This window comes from Dromiciops gliroides, chromosome 6, assembly GCF_019393635.1.
Source record: "Dromiciops gliroides isolate mDroGli1 chromosome 6, mDroGli1.pri, whole genome shotgun sequence".
In the NCBI taxonomy this organism is placed as follows: domain Eukaryota; kingdom Metazoa; phylum Chordata; class Mammalia; order Microbiotheria; family Microbiotheriidae; genus Dromiciops; species Dromiciops gliroides.
This window is the reverse complement of record NC_057866.1, coordinates 34,153,466-34,179,984: the sequence shown is the minus strand read 5'-3', so window position 1 is coordinate 34,179,984 and position 26,519 is coordinate 34,153,466. Positions and strand designations below refer to the sequence as shown.

At 42.6% G+C, this 26,519-nt stretch overlaps 2 protein-coding genes across 7 annotated transcripts in view; one reads left to right on the top strand and one right to left on the bottom strand.

Annotated features, from left to right (window-relative positions):
- Positions 1–2,621: 2,621 nt before the first annotated feature.
- Positions 2,622–4,208, bottom strand: RAG2 (recombination activating 2). Its single transcript, XM_043969503.1, has one exon. The coding sequence runs from the start codon at positions 4,206–4,208 to the stop codon at positions 2,622–2,624; it is 1,587 nt and encodes a 528-aa protein (XP_043825438.1).
- A 968-nt stretch (positions 4,209–5,176) lies between these two features.
- The window catches only part of LOC122731462 (intraflagellar transport associated protein), a 79,941-nt gene continuing 58,598 nt past the window's right edge, over positions 5,177–26,519 (top strand). The window contains exons 1-4 of one of the 6 annotated variants that reach the window (XM_043971585.1): positions 5,194–5,329; positions 9,531–9,584; positions 10,646–10,683; positions 24,133–24,322. The gene's annotated coding sequence lies outside the window, so the exon portion shown is untranslated. Of the gene's footprint in view, positions 5,361–9,530; positions 9,585–10,645; positions 10,684–24,132; positions 24,323–26,519 lie in introns of all 6 variants that reach the window. The other 5 variants (XM_043971583.1, XM_043971587.1, XM_043971586.1 and 2 more) reach the window with 5 other exon arrangements.

The window sequence follows — 26,519 nt, the reverse complement described above, 5'->3', positions numbered from 1 at the left end:
ATGAAGATTGATAACCAGTGATGGTAGGACAACTGTAAAATGCAATTCTTTCTTAAGAAAACACTCCATTGGAAGGGATGTTTATTTCTAATCCTGTCTAGTGATCAATGGAAGCCCTGGAGTCTCAAAATTAATAGTCCTTGTAACTTTCATTCTAACTGGTGCAAAGCTTATTCTTTTTCCTGTTAAGTGTCTAATTGAACCTTACTAAGCTCACTGATTTTACAATATCCTTTGGCATCCAACTGCACATGTTAACTAGGCACAAAATAAAAAAAAATAAAGAAGACCCTTCCACCTCCTTTTACCCATTTCTAATCTCATGTCTTTTAATTTCCTCAACTATCTTTAGCTTCTCTTGAAGGAATTCAATAAAAACATCTGACTGGCCTTCACATTGGTAATTTCATTGATATCCCTCTTCACCCCTCTCCAATTGCTTCCCTTTCATTTCCACAGGGCTCAACAAACCTGATCTTCCACTTCTTGTGAAATTGTCTTCAAAGGCTTTGGGTTTACATGGGAGGATTTGGGTCCAGAAAGGCCCTGAGAGATAAAATAGTCCAGGCTCCCCTCGTTTAGGGATGAGGATACTGAAGCCCAGAGAGGTCGCTCTCACCTGGAAAGGTCACACAGGGAGTCAGAAGCAAAGCCAGGAACAGAACGAGGTTTTCTGAGTCCAAGTGTGTGATCTTTCCAGTGCCCCTGGTGATCAGCTTGAGCTCAGCATCTGAATTAGTGAAAACTCATTCAGTTCAGTGCTTTAGCTCAGAGTTTGAAGCTCTGAAGATGAGTAGGGTATAGACACTTGGGGATGGTGACTGATGTTGACTAGAACTGGAAAGATGTTATGACTAATTCTTCCCTTTTCCCTATGCCATTAGGCAGACATTAAAAAAAGATGAGATCCTAGACACAGAGGATAGGTTCAATGTGATGGAGAGGAAAGGTCATCAGGAGTGCTGGGTTCTGGTCTCCGCTTTGCCACTAATTAGTTGTTTGACATTGGGCAACAGAAGGCATAACTAGGGTGGGGTGATCAGAGTTTTTCCCCAAGGTGCTGAAGTTTAAAGGGCATTCCTTTGGTAACAGATGTCTGGCTTTCTTGCCCTTGGGCACCCCACACTGTGGATGAACTCTGAGTTCTCCACCCCTTGAGTGGAAAAGCTTTACCATATCCCAGAGTATCTCTCTTTTCTCCTCCCACCTGAATTTCTCTAAAAAAATCTATGCAGGGGCAGCTAAGTGGCACAGTGGATAAAGCATTGGCCCTGGATTCAGGAGGACCTGAGTTCAAATCCAGCCTCAGACACTTGACACTTACTAGTTGTGTGACTCTGGGCGAGACACTTAACCCTCATTGTCCTGCCCTCCCCCCCCCCCCCAAAAAAAAAAAAACTATGCAAAGGCACATTTTGTGCTGCTTGCTTGAGGGAATATTTTGTGAAACTTGCCCTAGTTTTTTTTTTTTTTTTGTAATGCTCTCTTAGTCACAATCTCTATATCTCAGTTGCATTAGTTGAGGGTTGTTAATCCTGTTTCATAAACTTGTTGTGAGGATAGAATGACCTAAGGCAGTGGTCATTCTAAGCTCCAATAGAAATGGTGCCACTAAATGGTCTATAAGGATCCCTGAAGGCTGTCATGTTGTCTGAGAAAACCACATCTTAATATTATCTATGTTCTATTGCACTTTTATTTATTTTGTTAAATATTTCCCAATCACATTTTAATTTGGTTTGGCTACCCTCAGTGTTGCTGCCCACGTGTTTCACATCTCTGACCAAAAAGACACAATTTTTTTTTTTTAGTGAGGCAATTGGGGTTAAGTGACTTGCCCAGGGTCACACAGCTAGTAAGCGTCAAGTGTCTGAGGCCGGATTTGAACTCAGGTCCTCCTGACTCCAGGGCCGGTGCTCTATCCACTGCGCCATCTAGCTGCCCCGACACAAATGTATTTTTAAAATTAAAGTTCTATAGAAATGTAAGCTATTGCTAGGATTATTTCTACATTTAAGCTTTTTCATGGGTAATATTCAAATATCAAACTCTCAGTGGAAATGAGGCTGGATTTGGAATTGAGGGACCCAAGTTCAAATTTTGTTATTGCCACTTACTACCTTTTTGTCCTTAGACAAGTCTTATGACCTTTCTGGAATTCAGTTTCCTCATTTATGAAATAAAGAGGTTGGATGTGATGACCTTTAAGGTCTTTTCCAATTCCAAATTTATGATTTGGAAGCCTCTGTGTATATTACTCATTGAATTTCCAGTTTCATCAATAAATGTATTTGGAGTTATAGTTTCTGGGGGCAGCTGGGTGGCACAGTGGATAAAGCACTGGCCCTGGATTCAGGAGGACTTGAGTTCAAATCCTGCTTCAGACACTTGACAGGTACTAGCCTAGCTATGTGGCCCTGGGCAAGTCACTTAACCCCCATTGCCATGCAAAAAAAAAAAAAAGAATTATAGTTTCTGAACTCTCTTTACTCTACGACTAAACTCAAATGAATAAAAGAGAGATACATTTTTTCCCTCACTGGACAAAACAGAAAATCCCTTCTTTAGCTTAGGTCTAAAAAAATTGATGCGTGAAATTGCAATTTAAAATTCTTATCATTCTAATCAAATAACTTTCTAAAAAATGATTTCTTGGCTGGGGTAATTATTTTCACCGGGGCTTTTTTGCGGAGGGGCTTCAATGGAGTTCTTTTTAAAGGCAGAGTCTTCTTCGGTGTTTGCAGGCCCCTTGCCATCTCCACATGCTCATTGCAGAAATATTTACTGCTTCCTTCTGAGAGACAAATGAGCAGCTGCTCGGCCAAGTTCATACACTGGGCATGGACCCAGTGGCCATCGCCATGAGAACAGTAGATCATGGCAGGCTTGTTGAGTTCAGTGGAATAGAAGGGTACCCAGGTGTTGATGTCAACATCACAGGTGGGGCAGCAGATGATCCAATAGCCCGTTTCTGATTCGTCTTCCTCGTCATCTTCATTATAGGTGTCAATATCATCGTCCCCATCAAAGCTGTTGATTTCTGCGCTGAAACAAAATTCTTCTGAGTCTTCGAAGGGCGTGGAGTCCCCTGGGTCTTCTGCTGACGCTTGACTGCAGGAGAATGTTGTCTGTTCTTCTTCTGCTGGGTCATCTCCGCCACACTTTAAGATGTAGAAGTAATGTGCGTCTGAAATCGCTTGCTTATTGTCCCCTGGTATACCAAGAAAAACGGTCCCCTTCCCCATGTTGCTTCCAAACCATAACTTGCTGTGTTTAATATCAGGGGTCCAATCTGGGGTCTCCATATCTTGGATCTCAATCTTGTCGTCCTCTACAGTGATGATATTACAGACCATCCTCTTTTGATTTTCAAGCTGGTAGCCCCCCACGACGACAAACTCATTGCTTTTGGTTTGAGTCAGGATGGCGCTGGAGATAGACATTCCTCCGGGCAAGACAGTGCAACTCACAGCTGGGCTGCCCAGCGGCAGATCCACCTTCAGTCTGTAGAGGCTGGGCGGCCGGCTATTATTCATGAGAGAATGGCCCCCTAGGATGTAAATGGTATCATTTCTGGCAATGGAGACGTGAAAGGAGAGCCCATCCTGAAGCTCTGGAAAGTTGTAGGAGGTACAACATCCAAATTCAAAATCCGTTAGAAAGACATGTGGAGAGCAGTCCACGACACTGTTCCATTTTTCTGTGGTCCTCTGGGCAGACGGCATATAGGACCGTCCTCCAAAGATGACACACCTGCTTTTTCCTCGGCTATAAACCACATCAATGGTGTGGCCATATCTCGCCTCGGGAACATCCCCGACCAACTCTTTCTCTGTACAACGGAAAGTAACTTTCTTATTGTTCTTGCAAACGGTACTCAGGATGTACATCTTATCCGACAGCTCATTGTTTGGGGTCTTTCCTCCGTGGATGATATATTGTTCTTTGTCCGACTCGAGGCTGCTTTGGAAGGTGCAAGTGGCTGGGTATCGGAGAGGGGGGAGGTAGCAGGAGTCCTTAGAGAAGAGAGCCGGCTTCAGTTTGAGCTCGTTCTGTCTGACGTCGAAGAGAAAGACACCAGTGGGGCAAGACCTCTTGGGCCAGCCCTTTTGCCCGAAGAAAAAAACTTGTCCATCAAAGTTCATCAAAGAGAAACCCGGTTGGATTAAAGAGGCATTGTTATTTACTGTTATCACCTGTAGGGACATATTGACCAGTGGTGGGCAGATCCTTTATCTAAAGAAATCACAGAAAACATAGTAAGAATTAATATTTATATAACACTTTGGGGGAGGGTGCTGTTGAGTGACCCCATTTAGGGTTTTCTTGGCAAAGATACTGGAGTGATTTGCCGTTTCCTTCTCCAGCTCATTTTACAGATAAGGAATTTAGGTGACTTGGGAGTGAAGTGACTTGTTTCTTCTTCTTTTCCTTCCTCCTTCTTATATTGAGTTGGAATGATCTACCAGCTATGATGCTATGATTTAGTTAAACCCCTAACTTTTCAGATGGGGAAGCTGAAGCAGAGGTTAGGTGACTTGCCCAAGGTCAAATAGCTGGTAACTGGCAGCACTGGAATTTGAACTTGGGGCCTGAAGATTGGCAGAGAGCCGAAGATCACAGGGTTAAAGAAATCAGAGGGTAGGGAGGGTAAGTTACCAAACTTTACATGGGAGGGTATGCATTTGAACCCAGGACTTCTGATCCTAAATTCAGCGCTCTTTAAATGGGACATGCTGGTTGATATCCAGTCGCTTAAATAAATCACTGTATTGGTAGGAATAGCCCTGTGCAGCTAGATGGCTCAGTGGATAGTGTGCTGTCAGGAAGTCCCGAGTTCAAATTCTGTGTGACCTGTGTGACCCTGAGCAAGTCACTTGACCCTGATTGCCTCACTTTTCTCATCTGTAAAATGAGCTGGAGAAGGAAATGGCAAACCACTCCAGTATCTTTGCCAAGGAAACCCCAAATGGGCTCACAAAGAGTCAGACACGACTAACCAACAACAAAACAGTCAACTACAACAGCCAAAACCCCCGAAAAGGCCCCAATACGTCAGGAGTTTCGGAACCTTCTACCACAGGTCTTCCAACCCTGAGGGACAGGTTTAAAGGGAGGACGTGTTTTCCTCGGAATTCTGGGAATTGTAGTCCCATCTGCTTCCACATTCTCCTCTTAGTCCTGCGGGCGGGACCCGAAACTACATTTCCTAGAAGCCTTTTCGTTCAGGAATACGCGGCTAACTGGCGGCGCAGGCCTCCCCCTGCTCCCAGAGCGAAGGAAGCCTGGGCTCCCCTCGACTCAAGATCGAGGAACGCAGAACTTCGAGGTGAGCGTCGAGGCCGTCTCCGCCGCCGCAGGTGGGGCCACGGAAGAGGCGGCCCCAGGCCGGGAGCAGCGGGGAGCCGCCGTTGTCACGGCAACGCGAGCCTCGCCTCGCCTGGACCCGCCTCCTTTTCCTCCTCCTCCTCCCCCTTGAGGAGCCGCTGATGGAGGACTCCCGACCTGGGGGTGCGGTGGAGGTGGGGGTGAGGGGAGCAGGCCTTGGGGGGGGCCGTGGGGCCCAGCCACCTGCACCTGACCGAAGGGGAAACTGAGGCCCGGGGGAGGGACCCAGGCTCACAGATCTAGCGCCCGGAGGGACCCCAGCGGTCACTGATCAGACGCCCACTGTCCCTGCGGGTCGGTACCTTTTCTGCCCTTTAGAGAGGTCAGCCCGCCCAGGGTCACCCAGTCAGCGTGTCTCAGGCAGGACTCGAACCCAGGACTCCCTGGAATCCGAGTCAGCTCTCCATCCACTAGACCGTCCCGCACATGTTATACGGGCTCTATAGGACCCAGAACACCCGCCCCCAGAGGTAGCACCCCTTGCGCTTGAAATGTCACCCTGAGGCATTATTAAGGCCATGGCTTCTCCATCCCCAAGGGAAGGAAGCCGAAGGGAAGGAGCCCTCCTTTCATCTGGTCTATTTCTCACCAGCGTATCTATCCTCTGTTGCCTTAGATCTTCATCCAAATCCTGGCCGACAGTATCTTATCATTGTGCCCCACCCTATGCCTGAGCCCCAAGACTTAGGAGATCATCCCATCCAAGACTTCTTCACCTGTTTTTGGTGTGTGCCTTTGACAGTTTGGAGAAGCCTTTGGACTGCCCCCGAATATTTTTAAATCCATGAAATAAATGTAGTAGGACTGTAAGGGAAACCAGTTTTATTGACACTAATTATTGAAATACTAACAAGTTCACATTTCCCTGGCTAAGAACTGCTGAGCTAGTCCAGTCGTCTCATTGTATGCGGGAGGAAACAGAAAGCGACCTCTCCAAGATCAGTAAAGGCAAAAAGATCCTCCCATTGAAACTCCCTGAGCCTCCATTTCTTTAACTTGAAGATAGGGGATGTAGTCCTTTGACTACATAGTTTGCCCAGAAGCACCCTGCAAATCTGAGTTATTGTTATAAGACAAGCCAATCTCTCTTCTCTTCTCTCCTTCTCTTTCTCCAAAGAACAGCTAGGAAAATGGTGGAAGTGGGGTCTGGTAAGTTGCTACCTGTGATTCTCACTGTCCTGCCTTTTGAGATGGGAAGGGTCTTTATGTCTTCTCTAAGAACACATGATCATTTAATAAAAAGGATGCTTTCACATACGAGAGTGCAAGTCTAATTCAATTCAGTAGACATTTATCAAGCATTAAAACAAAACAGTCCCTGCCCTGAAGAGTTTCCATTCTACTGGGATGGTAGAGCAAATAGACAGAGAAGTATAGTAGGATTTGAAGAAAGGAAGAACATCTTCATTTGGGAAGGCTTCACAAGAGGAGAGGGGATGGGAGCCAGGTGTGGGAGGAGATGGAATGCCAAGTCTGGGGCATGGCTACTGCTTGGTCAGATTGTCATCGCTTTGTAGAGGTTTATTCTGAAATGAGGCTGGAAAGGTGGGTTGGAGTCAGATTATGTAGGGTATCAAATGCCAGCCGGAGAGATGTATATTTTTGCAATTTATTCAGAGGTAATAGAGAGTCACTGAAAGCTTTTTGAGTTGGGTCATGATTGGGTCAGACCTGGGCCTTCAGAAGATTATTTTGGCAGTGGTATGGACAATGGATCACAGAAGCAAGAATCTGGAAGCAGGTGGACCAAAGGAGGAGACCCTCAGGGAAGAGTCCAGAAGAGAAGTGATGAGGGCTTGAACTAGGGTGATAGCTGGGAGGTTGAGAGGTGGCAACCTAGGATAGAGGTTGTGGAGGCAGAATTGACAAGACTTGGCAGCAGATTGGGTATAAGGAGTGACAGACAGGAAAGAATTGAGGATAACACTAAAATTATGAAAACTGTGGCCCCCTCTTCCCTGTGCCCCACCCTCCTCAGAAGTAGGGAAGGTTGAAAGACATGACTTTTTTGGGGGGAGATAATGACTTCCATTTTGAGTATGTAGGTTGACATGCTGGGAGAATGTATAAGTAGAGATTTTGGGGAGATGGTCATGTGGGATTTAGGAGTGGGATCATGGCTAGATACATGGATAAGGGGAGTCTTTTGTATTGAGCCATGGTAAAACAGGATCAGCAAGGAGAAAGTGTACGGGGAGAAGAAAAGAGAGCTAGGAAAGAGTTTTGGGGACACCCATGGTTGGGGCTGGGAGATGGGTGATAACAAAGAGACTGAGAAGTGGCCCTACAAGAGAGACATTGGGATAGAGCTGTGTAAGGAAGCAGCTGCTTTCTGTAGCCAATGTAGCCAGTAGATATTAGGGTTTTAGTATTTATTTATTTTCTTTTTTTTTTTTAGTGAGGCAATTGGGGTTAAGTGACTTGCCCAGGGTCACACAGCTAGTAAGGCCGGATTTGAACCCAGGTACTCCTGACTCCAGGGCCGGTGCTCTATCCACTGCGCCACCTAGCCGCCCCAGTATTTATTTCTTACATCAATTATGACTCTTCTCTAAAGGAGTCTATACTCCAATAAAGCGAAGGAGATTCAGTTAATACTCATATTTCAATGACATTCTAAACTTTGTGAAACACACACACATGTGTACACACACGTATGTAGCACACAATGCATATACATGTGCATATGCACATACATGCGTGTATGCACATGTTTTGCATATGAATATATAAATTATATATACATATTTACACACATGTACACAAGCATACACATATGTGTATATGTGTATATATATATTAATTTTTTTGTTTGAAATATCCAGATAAGTCTGGTTTGAGGTAGAATGTGACAAGGGCATTTCCTAATTACCCTCTACCATGCATATGTAGTATATAATATAATATAGTATCTAATATAATTAGATCTTAGAACATGACGTTTAGAGGGATGTTGGGGTCTGCTAAAGCTATAGACCACCCCCTGTTTAAATAGTAGTGAAACTCAGGCCGAGAAGTACCAGGAACAAACAGAAACAGTAGCTGTTAGTGGAGCAGGGAAACATGTTTTGGATTTATTACTCTCTTTTTAAATATGCTACTAAATCTTTACATCTGAACCTGTCACAAGTGATGCCGTTAGTGTATAATAACTTGTCACACTCAGAGGATGATGGTCTTAAGGCTGACAGGTGATTACTAGGCTTTGGAAACTGGGATGACTGGTTATTGTGTATGGATTTTTAACCTTCTGGGTTCAACAAGATTGGTTAGGGATGGAATATGAGTCACCTTCAGTGGTTCCCCATTGCTTCTAAGATAAAGGTCAAATTCCTTACTTTGACATTAAAGGGAGACAGCTAGGTGGTGCAGTGTATAGAGCATGGGAACTGGAGTTAAAAAGATCTGAGTTTGAATCTTGGCCCTGTCACTTACCAGCAGTGGGGCTCTGGGCAAGTCAGTTGACCTCTCTGTACCTCAGTTTCCTCATTTGTAAAATGGGGATAATAATAGCAGCTACCTTCCAGGGCAATGATGATGATGAAATGTAATTACATATGTAAAGCATTTGAAAACCCAAAGCACCATAGAAATGCTAGCTATTAAGGCTTTTTACAGTCTAGCTTCAAAGCACCTTATTTGACACTCCTCCCCATCACACACTCTGTCCTCTAGTATAATAGTACTTCTAGCTGTTCCATCTACATCTGTGTAATTGCATTAACTGCTTTGTCCCATCTGCCTACAGCCTACGCCCTTCTCTTCTCTGCTTATTGAAATCTTTCTCTTCTGTAGCCAAGCGCAGGGGTCACATCCTCCCCAAAGTCTTCCCCAAAAGTGATAGTGTCTCCTTCACTTTTCCTCAAGTATTTTGTTTCACTCTCCCCCTTATCCTTGTCACATTCTACTTTGTATCACACCTAATGGGGCACCATATATCCTCCCTGTTGGGATTGTAAACAGAGAGCATGTTGCTTTTCATCTTAGTGCCTGACATAGGTCTTATAAATAGGAAGGTGCTTACAAGTTCTGGAATTACATTGGTGGTCCTGAGGTCAAATCAGATAACGTGATTTAGTGCCTTCCTCTCATGTTCTTTTCCCTCAGTCCTTCATACTACTAATTTATTGTCTTTTATCCAGGCTCCCTGGGACTGGAGAATCAGGAATTCCTTCATTGAAGACTGAGAGGTTCAGGTGACTTGGGAAGGCTTCTTCCAAACTCTTGGAATCTCTGATTGTGTGATCACTTCTCCTTCTCCATATCCTCAAACCATGGAGAGGGTTCACTAAACCCTCATTTGTAGTTATTTTCAGGGAGCTGTTGGTGCTTCTACTTAGAATCAGTACTCAATGATATATCTTATTAAATCTTCTCTGTATAAAGGTTTTGGACTGAGCAGTGACCTTTTAACATCCACTCTTAAAAATTCCCCGGGGTGGAATCCACTAATAATAATCTTGTTCCCCTAGACACTACTAGGGTTAGAAGTGGCACATAAGAAGGCAGCTTTTGTGGTTGTTGTTGTTTGTTTTTTACCAAAATTAAAACAAAAATCTTGTTTTTCTTTTTCCTCGAAAAATAGAGGTCTGTAGGTTCAGTGAGGTTTTAATTTTGTTTTTGTTTTTTGCTTATGTATTAGTCCTCATGGGCAGGTTTATTTACCATCGGCTTATCCTGGCACAAGAAGAGATGGCAGTCATGTAATTAAGAAGGTGCTGGCTATGAATCCATAATAACTGAAAGGAATTATTACCGGCCCTCAATTCAATAAACTGGAACACATAGGTGATTATACACAGCAGGGTGTACATCATTCTCTCATAGCTGCATAGCTCTGGGGCACAGGCCGAAAAGAAGCCAGTTTCTAGTTGTTTCTAGCACCTGGGAAGGTTGTTATTAGAATAGAAAACAAACTTTGCAGTGGGGAATGACTTCCAGATCTCAGAGGTGAAGCAAACACCATGGGGCAGGATGGTTTTTGTTCACTAAGGCTTTTTAGAAAAAGTTTTTGTTTTAACCTGCAGGCTTCATTTTTTGGATGTCAGTAGGGATCTTGGATTCTCATATGTGAAAACACAATTACTTTTGATTAAATAAAAATTTTGTTCTTGGACAAGAGTCAAAGAAGACTCTCCTTATCCCTGCTAGCTTAGGGTCACTGAAGGTTTCCCTCAGCTTTGGAAATGAATACTTGACAATATTGAATTTTTGACCTGCCTTTCCTTTGATCTCCTGTTGCTCATTGTCATTGCAGGGGCCTCAGGATGGTGGCTGAGATGACAGATAAATAAGGTAAGTTTGTCTTCTGTGTTTTGCAGGACTCATCAAATATTTTTCTAATAAATTTAAAAAAATACTTGATATTTAAAATCAGGTAAGTAATGCCCACATGTAAATGATCAGATAAGTTTCAGCTGCGCAAACCATTAATTTGCCCCATTTTTGGGTTAGTTATGTGTCACTTTACTGGGTCAAATATATTTTTCTTGAATTAGACACTTATACATTTCCCTCGGTTTTCATATATTTGCCATGCCTTCGTTTTTAAAAGAACACTGGAAATAAAAATAATGTAACAATGATCCGAATTTTTAAAAAAAGAATAAGTTAAAATGGGCCACATTTTAAACAAGGCACTATTCTTCAAGTGAGGGAAATTTCAAAGCGAGCACATGTTGAAGAGCCTTTCGAAAAGACAGAAATCTCCTACTATTCCACTTCTATGGTTTTTCTAACCCCATGCTAACATTTCTCAGTGGGAGGATTTCATTTATTCATCTTGAAGCCAAGAGCATAGATTATACTCAAACCAAGTCTACAATATGAGGTCCGGGTTTGTAGTTTCTCCTATCGGTTCACCTTCTCTCCCCCCCCCCCCTTGTTTTTTTTTCCTTCTTGAAGAAGGTATTGGACTCTGGATTAAGATCAAATTTGATTGGTCAGTATTGCCCATGTTTTCAGATCGCTCCTTAATAGCAGATAAGTTTATGTAACTGCAGACATTTAGTGTATGAATTAACACCATCTTGCAAGGTTAATCAGGTTTGATGCATACATTATTTGATTTTTGCTAGCAGTAAAACTGGGATTAGTTTTTCTTTCTGACAGTTCTGCCAGGGAAGCATTTGTGCACTAAGATTAATACACAGCTCTCCAAAGGCACAGGGATTAAATTCCTGCAGTGTGCTGAGCCAGAAAAGCAACCCAGCTTCCCAATTCTTCATTATCCCTTCCCCATCTGGACACCCAGACCACTTGAGATGAATAAGCTTCTGAAGTTTGACATTATAATTTCCCCCAAAGTTTAGGAAGTGGCCCCCAGCTTTAGATTTGGTAGAAATGAATGGATTGGACCTACCTGAAGGCCAGAGGGGCTGCTTCCCCCTCCCTGAAATCTTTACGTCTAAACCAGGATTAAAATGTCAGCACTTTGGGAAGATTCTCTGCCTGTGCACTGGGGACGTGGCAGCAGAAAGCTGAGAGAGTGAGAGAGAGTGTGTACTTACAGATGTTCTAATGAACACTCTTCAAATGTGGGTAACTGGCTGTGACCGTTTTTTTTCCCCCTTCAGATGGTTCAGGAAGACACCCACCAGGGTATATGGTGTATGTTTAAGGTTTAACTGTTTCATGACTAGTTAGAGAACAGGGAAGGAAGGTGTAGCAGTGGTGGTGGGGGGGAGGATTCAGTCTGGACCTCTTCTTCCTTTGGCATGTGAATTTTTATAAAAAAACATCTCAGGATAATAGCAACAAACTAAACTTTATCAGACATGAAAACTTCCTCCTAAAGTAGAGATTACAGTCAATTAATCAACCAGTAAACATTTATCAAGCACCTTGCTGGGTGCTGAGTGCTATGCTAAGTTTTGGAGATGCAAAAAGGGGCAAAAGACAGCTCTTGCTCTCAGAGAGCTTACAGTCTAAAGGAGAGACAATGTGCAAACAATTCTATACAAAACCAGCTATATACCTGACACACAGGAAGAAATTAAGAGAGGGAAGGCACCGGAATTAGGAGATGTTGGGTAAGGATTCCTGGAGAAGGTGGGATTTTGGTTGGGACTTAAAGGAAGCCAGGGAGCTCAGTAGCCAGATCAGAGGAGGGGGAGCCTTCCAGGGGCATGGGACAGACGGGATCAAGAGATGGAGCAGCCAGGAGGCCACCGTCACCAGACAGAAGAGGGTGTGTTGGGGAGTAAGGTGTGCAGAGACAGGAATGGTAGGAGGCTTTGAATGGAAAAGAGGCCATTCTGTTTTTCATCCCAGAGGTGACAGGGCCTTATTGGAGTTCTTTGAGTAGGGGCTATGACACGATTGGTCCTGAGCTTTAGTGGCTGAATGGAGGAAGAATTAGAGTAGGGAGAGACTTGAGGTAGGGAGATCCACCAGCAACCATTGCAATAGTCCAGGTGTGAAGGGATGAGGGCCTTCATCAGAGCGGTGGCAATGTCAAAGGAGAGAAGTCGGGTGGACTTGAGTGATGCTGGTAAGGTGAAGCTGATAGGCCTTGGCAACAGCTTGGACATGGAGGGTGAGAGATAATGAGGATGCCAGGAGGACTCCTAGGTTTGGGGTCTAACGGACTGGGAGGATGGTGTTGCCGTCAATAGTAATAGAGGAGGTAGGATAGTAACAGAGGAGGCAGGATAGTAACAGAGGAGGCAGGATAGTAACAGAGGAGGCAGGATAGTAACAGAGGAGGCAGGATAGTAACAGAGGAGGCAGGATAGTAACAGAGGAGGCAGGATAGTAACAGAGGAGGCAGGATAGTAACAGAGGAGGCAGGATAGTAACAGAGGAGGCAGGATAGTAACAGAGGAGGCAGGATAGTAACAGAGGAGGCAGGATAGTAACAGAGGAGGTAGGATAGTAACAGAGGAGGCAGGATAGTAACAGAGGAGGTAGGATAGTAACAGAGGAGGTAGGAAGGTAGTAGAGGAGGTAGGATAGTAACAGAGGAGGTAGGATAGTAACAGAGGAGGTAGGAAGGTAGTAGAGGAGGTAGGATAGTAACAGAGGAGGTAGGATAGTAACAGAGGAGGTAGGATAGTAACAGAGGAGGCAGGATAGTAACAGAGGAGGTAGGAAGGTAGTAGAGGAGGTAGGATAATAACAGAGGAGGCAGGATAGTAACAGAGGAGGCAGGATAGTAACAGAGGAGGCAGGATAGTAACAGAGGAGGCAGGATAGTAACAGAGGAAGCAGGATAGTAACAGAGGAGGCAGGATAGTAACAGAGGAGGCAGGATAGTAACAGAGGAGGCAGGATAGTAACAGAGGAGGCAGGATAGTAACAGAGGAGGCAGGATAGTAACAGAGGAGGCAGGATAGTAACAGAGGAGGCAGGATAGTAACAGAGGAAGCAGGATAGTAACAGAGGAGGCAGGATAGTAACAGAGGAGGCAGGATAGTAACAGAGGAGGCAGGATAGTAACAGAGGAGGCAGGATAGTAACAGAGGAGGCAGGATAGTAACAGAGGAGGCAGGATAGTAACAGAGGAGGCAGGATAGTAACAGAGGAGGCAGGATAGTAACAGAGGAGGCAGGATAGTAACAGAGGAGGCAGGATAGTAACAGAGGAGGCAGGATAGTAACAGAGGAGGCAGGATAGTAACAGAGGAGGCAGGATAGTAACAGAGGAGGTAGGATAGTAACAGAGGAGGTAGGAAGGTAGTAGAGGAGGTAGGATAGTAACAGAGGAGGTAGGATAGTAACAGAGGAGGTAGGAAGGTAGTAGAGGAGGTAGGATAGTAACAGAGGAGGTAGGATAGTAACAGAGGAGGTAGGATAGTAACAGAGGAGGCAGGATAGTAACAGAGGAGGTAGGAAGGTAGTAGAGGAGGTAGGATAATAACAGAGGAGGCAGGATAGTAACAGAGGAGGCAGGATAGTAACAGAGGAGGCAGGATAGTAACAGAGGAGGCAGGATAGTAACAGAGGAGGCAGGATAGTAACAGAGGAGGCAGGATAGTAACAGAGGAGGCAGGATAGTAACAGAGGAGGCAGGATAGTAACAGAGGAGGTAGGAAGGTAATAGAGAAGGGGGCAGGGAGGGATAGGCACAGTTAGGGGGAAAGATAGTGAGTTCTGTTTCAGACATAATGAATTGAAGATGTCCGCTGCTCATTCAGTTGGAGATGTCTGAAAAGCAGTTGGAGATGCAAGACTGAAGGCCAGCAGTGAGGTAGATTTGAGAATCATTGGCATAGATAGTGAAATATTAATTTGGACAATTAAATCCCATGAAAACTGGTGAGTTGACCAAGTGAAGTAGTGTAGAGGGCCCAGGACAGAAGCTTGGGGGAAACCTGTGGTTAGAGGGCATATCTGGAGGAAGATCCAGAGGAGAGAGAAGGAGCAGTTAGGTAGGAGACCCCAAGGAAGTAGTATCCCACAAACCTCAAGAGAAAAGAGACTGAAGGAGGAGAGAGTGATGGTCAGTGTCAGAGGCTGTAGGGAGGTCAAGGAGAAGGAGGATTGAGGAAAGGCCTTTGGAATTGGCAACTATGAAATCCGTTAGTGCCTTTGGAGAGCCTTTCTGGTGCAGTGCTAAGATGGGAAGCTGGAAGAGAGTGAGAGGGGAGAAAGTGGAGGGGCCTGTTGTAGGTGACCTTTTTGCGGAGTTTGTCTCCAAAGGGCAGAAGAGAAATAAGCTGATATTTAGTAGGGATGGAAAGGTCAAGTCAGAGTTATTTCAGGATAGGGTAAGACACAGGCACATTTGTAGGCAGCAGGGAATCAGCCAGTAGACAAGGAGGATTGAAAATAAGTGAAAGAGTGGGGATGTCAGAGGGGGCCATCTGTCTGTTGGAGGAGATAGGATGGGATGGGGTGGCTTGAACAAGTAGAGGGGTTAGCCGTGGTGAGGAACAAGGCCAGTTCATCATGTGAGATGGGAGTGAAGGAGGAGAGAGTGTCACAGGGCATCTGAGCGATCTGATGAGGAAGAGGAGAGAAGAGGGAGCTCACAGCAAATGGCCACATTTTTTACTGTAAGACACAAGGCAAAATTCTCAGATGAAAGGGGGAACAGGGGGAGCCATGGAAGTCTGGAGGAGGAATGAAAATGTTTGGAAGAGACATTGGAGAGTGGGAGAGTGAACTGAGATGCTGATAACTTAGATGTGCCTTTCTGGTGACTTTTTTGTTTGGGGTCTATAATGAAAGGGGGCTAACATCTAGCTTTGGTCCCCTTAGCAGCTGGAGGCTAGTGACTTACATGTAGGCCAGAGGCATGAATGAGCATAACACACCCTGGTTTTCTTTTAGAGTAAATGTTAGCAGGGGAAGCTAGGTGGCACAGTGGATAAGGCACTGGCCTTGGATTCAGGCGGACCTGAGTTCAAATCCGGCCTCAGACACTTAACACTTACTAGCTATGTGACCCTGGGCAAGTCACTTAACCCTCATTGCCCCACAAAACAAACAAAAACAAACAAACAAACAAACACACAAACACGTTCAGAGCAAGGCCTCTTGTCATGTGGGCTGCATCCTGAATGGACGATTTATGGAGAGACACAAACAAGAATTTTACAGTGAGAGAAAGTCTCCTAGATGGGTAGCAGTTTGTCTGGGCAGGATGATAAAATCACAGCTCAATTGGAGAATGGTTGCCATTGATTAGAATACTTGCCCATGCCTTTAAAAATGGCAATAACTATTCCAGATATTTCTTCCAGATGACCTCTTTGATTTGGTGGCAAAATAGATTCCGGAGGATTGTTTTTTTTTTTTCTTTCTTTCTTTTTTTTTGGTGGGGCAATGAGGGTTAAGTAACTTGCCCAGGGTCACACAGCTAGTAAGTGTCAAGTGTCTGAGACTGGATTTGAACTCAGGCCCTCCTGAATCCAGGGCTGGTGTTTTATCCACTGTATCACCTAGCTGCCCCCATAGGATTGTTTTTACCCTCTGTTTATATTGATTGCAAGAAGAAAGCTTAATGAGGAATTCAATTGAGGAATATCTAAGAATCGGCATACCAGGTGTCCCTTGGTCTGAATTTATCAACAAAAATTAAATAGCACAGACTAGAAATAATTAGTAGCTATTGTCTAGTTTCTGAGATTTTGAATTTTAGTAATACCTAAATAACTAGGGATAGGTTCAGTAAATTCCTCAGTACTGAGCATAATAGTTGCCTTCCAGGGAGGTTGGGAATTAGCAAAAACATAGGATTATAGAATTTAGAGCTGGAAGGAAGGGACATCAGTAATCAGAATGCTAATACTTTCATTTTATATAGTAGGAAACTGAGGCCCTCAAAGATGAAATGTCATTGGAAGTCACCTAGAAGTGAGGCTCAGCTGTGCTGACTCCAAAGCCAGTGCTCTCACTGCTGTAGACTGTGCACTTGTCCTCTCATCGGGTGTATGTAAACTTTAGAATCAGAGGTAGCAAGCCTATCCCACTGACATCTTGTACAACACCTAAAAGAGAAGTGGCAACATGCTAGTGCTCATTGTGTACGGAACCAGAGCTTATAGTAGGGCCCCAGGACAGTTAGAAAGGAAGTGTTGGATACAGTCACTGCCTCTAAAGATCTCAAAGAGTAATGGGAAAAGGCAGTCACACAGACACCTTTGGGTTGTGGTTACATACAATCAGAATTATGGTGGCTCTCTTCTTCCTGCCTGATTCAGCATTTCTGAGCATGTCATCAACAGGGAAATCCCAGTCACAAGTTGTATGTTCCTCCCTGTTTTCAGGTAAATCAGAATTCAAACTCTTACTCTAACATATTTCTATACCCTTGTCTTACATCAGAAGCAAATAAACATTTGTAGAATGGGAGTAAATATAATCCCAAAGGTGGAAAAAAATCTTTGCATCTTTGTGTATCTGGAAGGCTTAAAGGGATGATATACTCACAGCCTTTGATCCTTGGATGGATCTTGATATCAACAGTGAGGACACTTCCTTTTCCCAGTGTAGATTTTAACCTTTCTGTAACTCTGTCATTTTTGTCCATACCTTTTCTGAAATGCTTCAGAGAGGATACGTCCAAAGAATTGGAGGCTTGCTATGGTTCATCTTAGGGATACCACTAGACTCTCTGGATTGTCCACCAATTTGCTTAATATTTCTGTAGCATGACCTGTCCACCTCCTTTTTGTTTGTTTTTTTTTTTTAGTGAGGCAATTGGGGTTAAGTGACTTGCCCAGGGTCACACAGCTAGTAAGTGTTAAGTGTCTGAGACCGGATTTGAACTCAGGTACTCCTGACTCCAGGGCCAGGGCTTTATCCACTGCGACACCTAGCCACCTTCCACCTCCTTTTTGAACGACACATGTCTTCAGTGTTGCCTTTTATGTCACTTCGCATGTCTGAATCACCCTTAGTAATTTGTTGCAGTATCTTTATACCAACCATACATTTTTTTTTCTGTTGCCTTTTGGGCTACTTGTAATTTGAATCTTTGGATTCTGTGATCTTCCATTATTTATGGTGAACTAACATTGCCAAGAAAACATCTGTGTTCAAGAGATGGCTTTTTTTTTTCTTTTTGGCAGTGAGAGTTTTGAGATCTTTGATGACTGAGTTACTATGAGTTTCCAAATAAGACTCAATCTGATCTCTTTTTACTTCAGTTCTAGACTTGGACTTAAATAAGTAATGAATTGTCTATATCCAGTTCATTTTTCATGGGCAGCTCTGGCCCATGTCTGTGGGTCCAAGCTAGTTGAGAAATTATATAGTGCTTTTAGTGGCCCTAAGCTTTTGCTGGGATAGGGAGAGACCTATCTTTTTTGTTTTAAAAATTTTTTTTAATGTGATAAACATTTTAATTTACAGTTTTGGGTTCTAATTTTTATCCCTCCTTCCCTCCCTTCCCTGAGGTGGCAAGAAATTAGATATGTATTACACATGTATGATTATCTAAATACCATATTTGGCATTTTGTACAAGAAAACTTGATTAAAAGAATAAAATGGAAGTGAAAAAATAGCCTGCTTCAGTCTGTTCCATCAATATCAGTTCTTTCTTTGGAGGTAGATAGTATGTTTCATTAATAGTCCTTTGAGATTGTCTTGGATCATTATATTGTTGAGAATAGTCAAGTCATTCATGGTTCATCAAACAATATTGCTGTCACTGTGCACAATATTCTCTTGGTTCAGCTTACTTCACTATATATCATTTCTTATATGTCTTTCCAGGCTTTTCTGAAGTCATCCTACCTGTTATTTCTTCTTTTTTTTTTCCTTTTTCTTTTTTTTTTGCGGGGCAATCATAGTTAAGTGACTTGCCTAGGGTCACACAGTTAGTAAGTGTCAAGTGTCTGAGACCAGATTTGAACTCAGGTCCTCCTGAATCCAGGGCTGGTGCTTTATCCACTGTGCCAGATAGCTGCTCTGAGACCTGTATTTTTAAAAATAATATTCTTCCAGTGATACTGTGTGGCTTTGAATATCATGGTGTCCAAAGAATTAAAGTGGAGCCCTGTTGAAGGCCAGTGCAGTAGGCCTCAACAAGTTACCCACAAAGAATTATGAAAGGAAAGCTGCAGAGAGCCTGTCACCGGAGAACACCAAACAGAAAAGGGGAGCCCTACAGTCCCTCGGTGAGAGCAGAGAGTAACTGATGGGTGTCCATACAAGGTTGAAGTGCCTGGAGATTTATGGGAAGAAATAGACAGCAGTCACATAGAATGAGAGAGTGTGGACGGGCTGTGATTGGCATCTTTGGAGAGAGTACCCACTTTGTCCATTGGCAATCGTACAAATTCTTGAGGAGTCACCAGTAGGGAAATCACAGGCAGAAGTTATCCAGTCTTCTCCCTACTTCCAGGCAGAATGGAATGTCTATTCTTGCTGCAATATATGCATATATGTATGCATATAACCTGTTTATATCCGATATATAGCTATAGACACACTGGATGTAAATGGACTTGCTCATTATCCTAACAAATGGTGTGTGGCTGCCCATCCAACTTGATGAAGCAATGAAAAAAAAAGGGGGGGTGGGGAAGAGGATCAGTAACAATAAACCAGAACTATGGAAGAACAGTTTGAACTGAAGGGACTTTAGAGATCATTTAGTGTATCCTCTTTGTTTTATAGGTGGGGTAACTGAGGCCCAACCATATGAAGCAATTTGCCCAGTGTCAGACAGTTAGTGCGTGGGGAAGAATATGGCGGCGTCTTTCATGAAATCGTCTTAGAAACATCAAAGTATCTGTGCAAACCTTGTGAGCAAATAGAGAAGCAGTTTAAATCACCAGTGAGATTAACGTCAGTGGGGATACATATAACATTCTGCATCTAAGTTCAAACTCTCTGCCGTATAAGGACTTTCGACATGGCCACCTAGTTCATGTGGAAAAACTCTGGATACCGGAATCGACCCCCACCTCAGTATTAACTAGCAATGTGGTGTAGCCCCTAACAAAGCGAATATCATCTTAGTCACCTTAATAACACACAGGTCAAGGGAAGTAACAGTCCCACTTTGTTCTGTACTGGTCAAACTACAGCTGGAATTTGGTGACTGGTCCTACATATTACGCTTGAGGGAGAATTGGGCAAAGTAGAGAAAATCTATAGAGGAGGGCACTCAGAGTTTCGAGGGCCCTGCAAGTGACTGTGTTTAATAATCGGATTTAAGGGAATTAGGGATTTGGGGTCTTAAGAGAAGAATTAGGAGAAACATCATCGTTCTCTTCACCTATTTTCTGTGATTTGGAGAGGGAGTAGTACTTGATGACATGGAACTCCAGAGGAGAGAATTAGGACCAATGGGTGGAAGTTATAGAAAGGCAGAGTCGGGCTTACTATGACAAAGAACTTTCTAACAACCAAGGCAGTCTAGCGATGCGATGAGTTATGTCACAAAATAGTGGTCTCCCTGTCACTAGAAGTGTTCAAATGGAGGGACACCTGTCAAGGATGTTTTAGTAGAATGGATTCTTTCATTGAGAGAATTGGTAGACTTGATGACCTTTAAGGTCCTTTCCAAGGCTAAGATTCTATCATTTTAAGACTTAGCGTTGTCCAATGAGTCAATAAAAGTATCTAAAAATAGAATCAATGTCAGTTTTTCACAGTATTTTAGGATAAGCCTAGAAAATTGAATCATTGCTTTCTGTTAACAAGTGCCTAACCTGGCAGGAAATACTATAACTGAGATTGGAAAGGGAGATAGTTCGGCTTGTTGAATGAATGATTATTACTATGAGAACCTACTGCAAGTGGCAAAAAGGAGGAAGGTGGAAATGATGGGAAATACCAAGAAAGAGGCAATTTCTAATTATCATGATGGATTGGTAAGAGGAAAAAAGATGACAGCTGATGTGCCAATTTCATTTAAAACAATTAATTAAATGTAACCAGCTGACCAGGATGACTGGAATGATCTTTCACTAAAAGGTGCCCATGATCTCTGCTTTAAAGTTAGGCTAAAAACCGATCCTTGAAAATGAAGATGAAACCCAAATTATAGAACAGGCTTGTGGTGGTGATTGAAATTCCCTTTCTTCAGGGAGGAAGCTTGTCTTTCCACCCTTTGAGCACGGAGAAAATGTTGGCAAAGTGAAACTGTGTTTTTTGACACATCGAGAAAGTGGAATCCAAACTGCAAAAAGAAAATATTGAAACCGATCTGTTGTAAACTTTTAGAATTTTACTTCTTAAGAATCTGAATTCTGTAAAATGTACAGACACATAGTAGAATCACTCAAAACCTATGCATACAACATATCTTTTTTTAAAAAAACGATGATAAATTTGATTTTATTTAGTAACCTCTTTCTAATAGGCATTTTCATTATATTTTTTTGTTTGTTTTTTTGAGGGGCAATTGGGGTTAAATGACTTGCCCAGGGTCACACAGCTAGTAAGTGGCAAGTGTCTGAGGCTGGATTTGAACTCAGGTCCTCCTGAATCCAGGGCTTGTGCTTTATCCACTGCGCCACCTAGCTGCCCTCATTCATTATATTTTTAATAGCTCATTTGCTATTAATAGGAGATAAATATTATTAGCTATCATTATAATAAACATTAATAATATCATTAAATAATATTAATATCATTAGATAATAATAATATTTTCTTCTCTGGGAGAGTTAAAAAAACCCACAGTCTTTCCGAAATGGTCCTTATGTAGTTGTAGGTAACTAGAAATTCCCGAGGACTTCCTACCATTCATTCCTACCCCTTGGTTAAAAACAATAGCTTAATTTGAATATTTGTTTTCTTACTCTCTGAGGATAGTCATTTCCAGAATTTTAGTTCTTAGCCTAATGGCCTCAATCACCACTACTGAAAAGATCAATTTGCTTTGAGAGAATACTTCCTCCAAAATTTGCTTCTTGAAACTGAGCTGATCAAGGGGCTACCCTAAGGAGCTCTTGGAGTTCTGCTTAAAAGAATGCATCTGTGTATTCCTGGTCAATGCTGCCTGCTTTGCTGGGCATTTGATAAGTTATGGAAGTTGGGAATGGCACCAACCCTAACTCCGCGTCTGCTGCCTGACCTTCCGTTCACATTGGCTGATCAGCCCTACTGCAGGAAGAGGGACATTTATTAAGTGTGTGCTGCTTACTAACCACTGTGGTGGGCATTTGGGAAGAGTGGCTTACACTGACTGGCTAGCCTGATGACTTGGTGATTGAGAGGTCACAGCCATGAGGCTTATGGAGCTCGATCCTGAGGTTAATTCAGGGTCTGGAGTGGTTTTAAGTCCTCCAAATGAATGTGAATGTGCAATGTGCAATGTGCAATGTGGACCAATGGAGAATGTATGTCACTTGATGTGACGTACTGATTTCTAAATATGCTAAGGGGGAGTTTTAGCTGGGGTGTTGTAGATTGGTTTTATGCAGATTATACATACCTCTGGTATTTCCAAAGTTTAAGTATTTTAATCTACTTAATTAAAAGATAATGGATTTTTTTCAAGATTTTATTTTATAGGCACATAATTCAGGTTCCTTGGACTCAAGAGAGTTTTTTTTAAAGAGGAAGCTCAAGTGCTTAACTATTTTTCTTTGTTTAGTGGAATTAATAACTGTGTAATTGAAATCACACTAATATTCAGCTGACCTAACTTTGGTGATTCAATGCAGACATTTCTGGTTTGGTTTAAACAGCTGGGAGGAAGACTATGTTTGCAAATAAAATTGATTTTATATAATCTGCTGATGATCAGTAAGACTTAATGAATGATAGCCTCAAGAAACTTAATTATTATTATTTGGATGGATGAACAGGAAAGGAAAGCACATTTTTCAATAGGAAAGAATGTTTCTGTTTAGCCATATAATTTTATAGGCTAGTTTTGTTTTCATTCCCCAGAGCTTTCTGCAGAAAGATAAAAATGAACGACCCTGAACTCTAGTATTACAGAGGCAATGGAGGACAGTGGAAAGAAGGCTGGGCATTGAGTCAGGAGACTTGAGTTTAAATTCTGCTACTGGCATTTAGTTATGTGATCATAGGCAAGTTACCTAACCTCTTAATTTTCTCGTTTGTAAAACTAGAACAACCCCAATAATGACAATTTCTCTACCTATCTCATAGGTTTGTTTTGAGAAAAGTGTTTCATAAAGTACTATGTTAATGCCAATTGCAGTTATATAAAATTATGTATAATTTGAGGTCCTTATAAACTTTGCTTATACAGTTGGTCTCCTTTTGTCACTGATCTGTGTCCTGTGTGACTCTGGACAAGTCATTTAAATTCTGTTTGTGTTAGTCCAGCAGAGAAGGATATGGTCAACCAGTCCAGTATCTTTGTCAAGAAAAACCAAGATGGGGGTCATAGGGAATGGGACAAAATGGGACAAAACTAAAAAATGACTGAAATTCTTATGTTGTTGTTGGCTTTGTGCTAACCCTGATGTGGGCTATACCTTCTCCTACTGTGCTATTCTCATCCATGTTCCTTTATGAGACTTCTCTGGAAAATCTACCCAGTGTGCAGGAGGCCTGCCTAGATAGCAAAAATTGCCAGTTTTTTAAATGTAAAAAAAATTTGTAGATTACCTTCCCCCACTGCATGATGGTAGATGTATTATTACTATGCATTGATTGAGAAAAGTATGTGACCAAAAAGCAGCTGGAAATTCAGTGATGCTTTGAAATTGCATCTACATTCATTTAGAAAAGTCTTACTTACCTCTGTTGTGAGGCATTACTTAGAGTTTTGCACGTGCATTTGTGGACCATTGCAATTATTTGATAGCTCCACCCAAGTGTTTGTGCTAAAAGTTGGGAACTGCCTCTGTGCTTTTCAGTTGTTCATGGGCACCAATGTAGTACTCAGACTATCTGCCCAGTATTGCTTGCCCACGTTATATAACTGGCCCACTTCCTTTCTGGATCGTGTATTTTCTTCATGACGGCTATTATTGTCACTTCTGACATGTAAATCATTATTGTAATGAGCTGCATTCTACTTAGACTTACCATGTGCCCTGTGATTTTAATTCTTCAGTGATTGTGGTGTTGCATGGTAGCATCATGTTTCCTAATGATAATATGGCTCGGGAATATTGATGTTAAAAAGATGAGCTTTTGTGTCAGGGAACACCAGGGAGATCATTGAAATCTCCTATAGTTTCCCAAATACAAAACAGCCTACTCTCCTTCTTGTCATTTCTGGGCTCTTTTCACTGTCCCTGTGTTTTCTTTGTCCAAGATGTAATATTGGACTAACTCAATGGACTTCCTAGTCAATTGAATATCATTATTTGGGTATCACCCATTCTTCCTCTACTGTTTTTTTTCTTGTTTAGACTGCTAGGTCAATCCCTTTGAAGTGACAGAGGACCTTAATGAGAAGGCCTTTTGGTATCCTGGGGTTTGATATAACGAGCACAATGTAACCTACAGCCTGGAACTTTTGGAGGATCTTTCTATCAATAAGAAATCTTTCTTTTATTTGGACTCTACACAGGAGTCCTCCATTAGTGGCGACCATCTTTGGTGAGTATATATCTTTTTATTTTATGCCATGCACGATTAAAGCCCAATTCCATTTCCTCATCGTGGTATGTAGGTGATCCTGTGACCTCCAACGCTTTTCTAGTAGACCACAAACTCTGTCAGGTTCTACCAAGCTGGAAGGCAAAAGTATGACCTGGGTGACAGTCTGTATCTATTGCTTTCAGGCCAGCCTGGTCAGCTTTAGAGAGTCTCATCTCTAGCAGAGGGACTATCAACTGATGATTGCCATGGTGACTTGTGAAACAAAGGAAAACATACAGTCACTCCCAGTGCTCCGGGCCACGTTCATTGTTCTGCAGTGACTGTGATGGAGTGGCAGGAAAGGAGGAAGAAGGTGTTAGACCATCTACAAACACCAAGTTCATACAAAAAGCATTTATTAAGTGGGTGCTACATACTCACTACTGTGCTGGGCATTTGAGATAAAAAACTAGGGCAGTTCCTGTTATTAAGGAACTTCCTAATTATGGAGGAGAAACAACACACCACCATCCTTCACTTCTGTGAAGAAGTGCAATGGCAGCTGGAAGAGAAATGTTGGAAAAACAGTTACCCCAGGCCAGAAGAACCCCAGAAAACATTCAGCCTGGAGGGTCAGTGTTGACAGCATTGAGGGATTGAGTGGTCGCCAATAAATTATAAGCTTTAGCAAGAGTTAGACTTTTAAGCATTTATTAAGGAGAATAAGAATTTGGTAAAGAGAGAGAAAAAGGCCTAAATTCCTATCTATTAAAGGGAAATGTGCTCTCCACCAGAGTCCAAAGGAAAGGGGAGCTAGAAATGTGCTCTCCCTTTAATAGATAGGAATTTAGGCCTTTTTCTCTCTCTTTACCAAATTCTTATTCTCCTTAATAAATGCTTAAAAGTCTAACTCTTGCTAAAGCTTATAATTTATTGGCGACCACTCACTAGATATTCTAGACAGACTAGCTAGAATTTTAACCCTTAACAGGGATCAAAGGATTTTCAAGATATGTGAAAATAGGGAAGATACTGAGTAACTAGAAAGAACCATGAATGGTATCATTTATTTTATTTATTTTTTAATTTTTGCAGGGCAATGAGGGTTAAATGACTTGCCCAGGGTCACACAGCTAGTTAAGTGTCAAGTGTCTGAGGCTGGATTTGAACTCAGGTACTCCTGAATCCAAGGCCAGTGCTTTATCCACTGTGCCACCTAGCTGCCCCCAAGTATCGTTTATTTTAAAAAGATAATTGAGAGGACTTTATCAATAGTAATTCATTTGCCTATTTTCTGATCTTTGTGAGAATGATCCATTTTTAAAAGCATATTCTTGATGAAATTGTGAAAAGGAGAACAGGTATCTCTCTGTAGATCATTTTGATCAGACTATCCTCAGTCACAGAGTTGAATGAAAGGTATAGAGGATACGAAATCCTGGCATTTATTGCTTGCTGATTATTCAAAAAAGCATTCGGCTCAGTAGAATAAGAACATCTTTGAAGGTCCTCTTCCATCAAGTTGTCTCTCCTGTGGATGCGAAGATCATGCCAGATTACTTGATTGCTAGAACTTCAGCGATAACTTTCCTCAGTCGTCTTCTGATTGTTGATGTCAAACAAGACATAAAGCAGATACATATTTCCAGATAAATATTGCCAGAAGCTTTCACTCCTGCTTTGAGGAAGATGTCCAGCGCCGAGTCCAAATGAAAGAGGGTTTTCTTATGGACCAGGCCTCCAGAGGGCATTGTGCTGAATTGGTCAAATCCTAGCATAATACAAGATCTCCTCAGTGAGCCCCACAGTCACTTAAAAGAAACCACACAGGGCGAACCAAGTGGATGCTTTTCACCTCCTGACAGGGGAGATGACAGATGCAGAAGGTGAGGTTTGAGCGGAGTCTTGAAGGGAGATGAAAGCTAAGGGGCCAAGGTGAGGAGGGAGATCATTCTAAGCATGTCAGACAGCCACTGTAAGGCATGCAGACAGGGGTTGGAGGGTCATGCCAGGTAGGCCAGTGTAGCTGACTGGGATTAAGAGAAAAAGTCGGAAGGGGACAGGCTGTAAAGAACATGAAGTGCCAAATGGAGCAGCTCCTATTGGATCCCAGAGCTGACTGGGCAGGGATGTGACTTGGTCAGAGTTCTCTTTAGGAAAATTCCTTTGGCAGCTGAGTAGGGGATGGAATGGGGAGAGATGGCAGGAAAGCTGA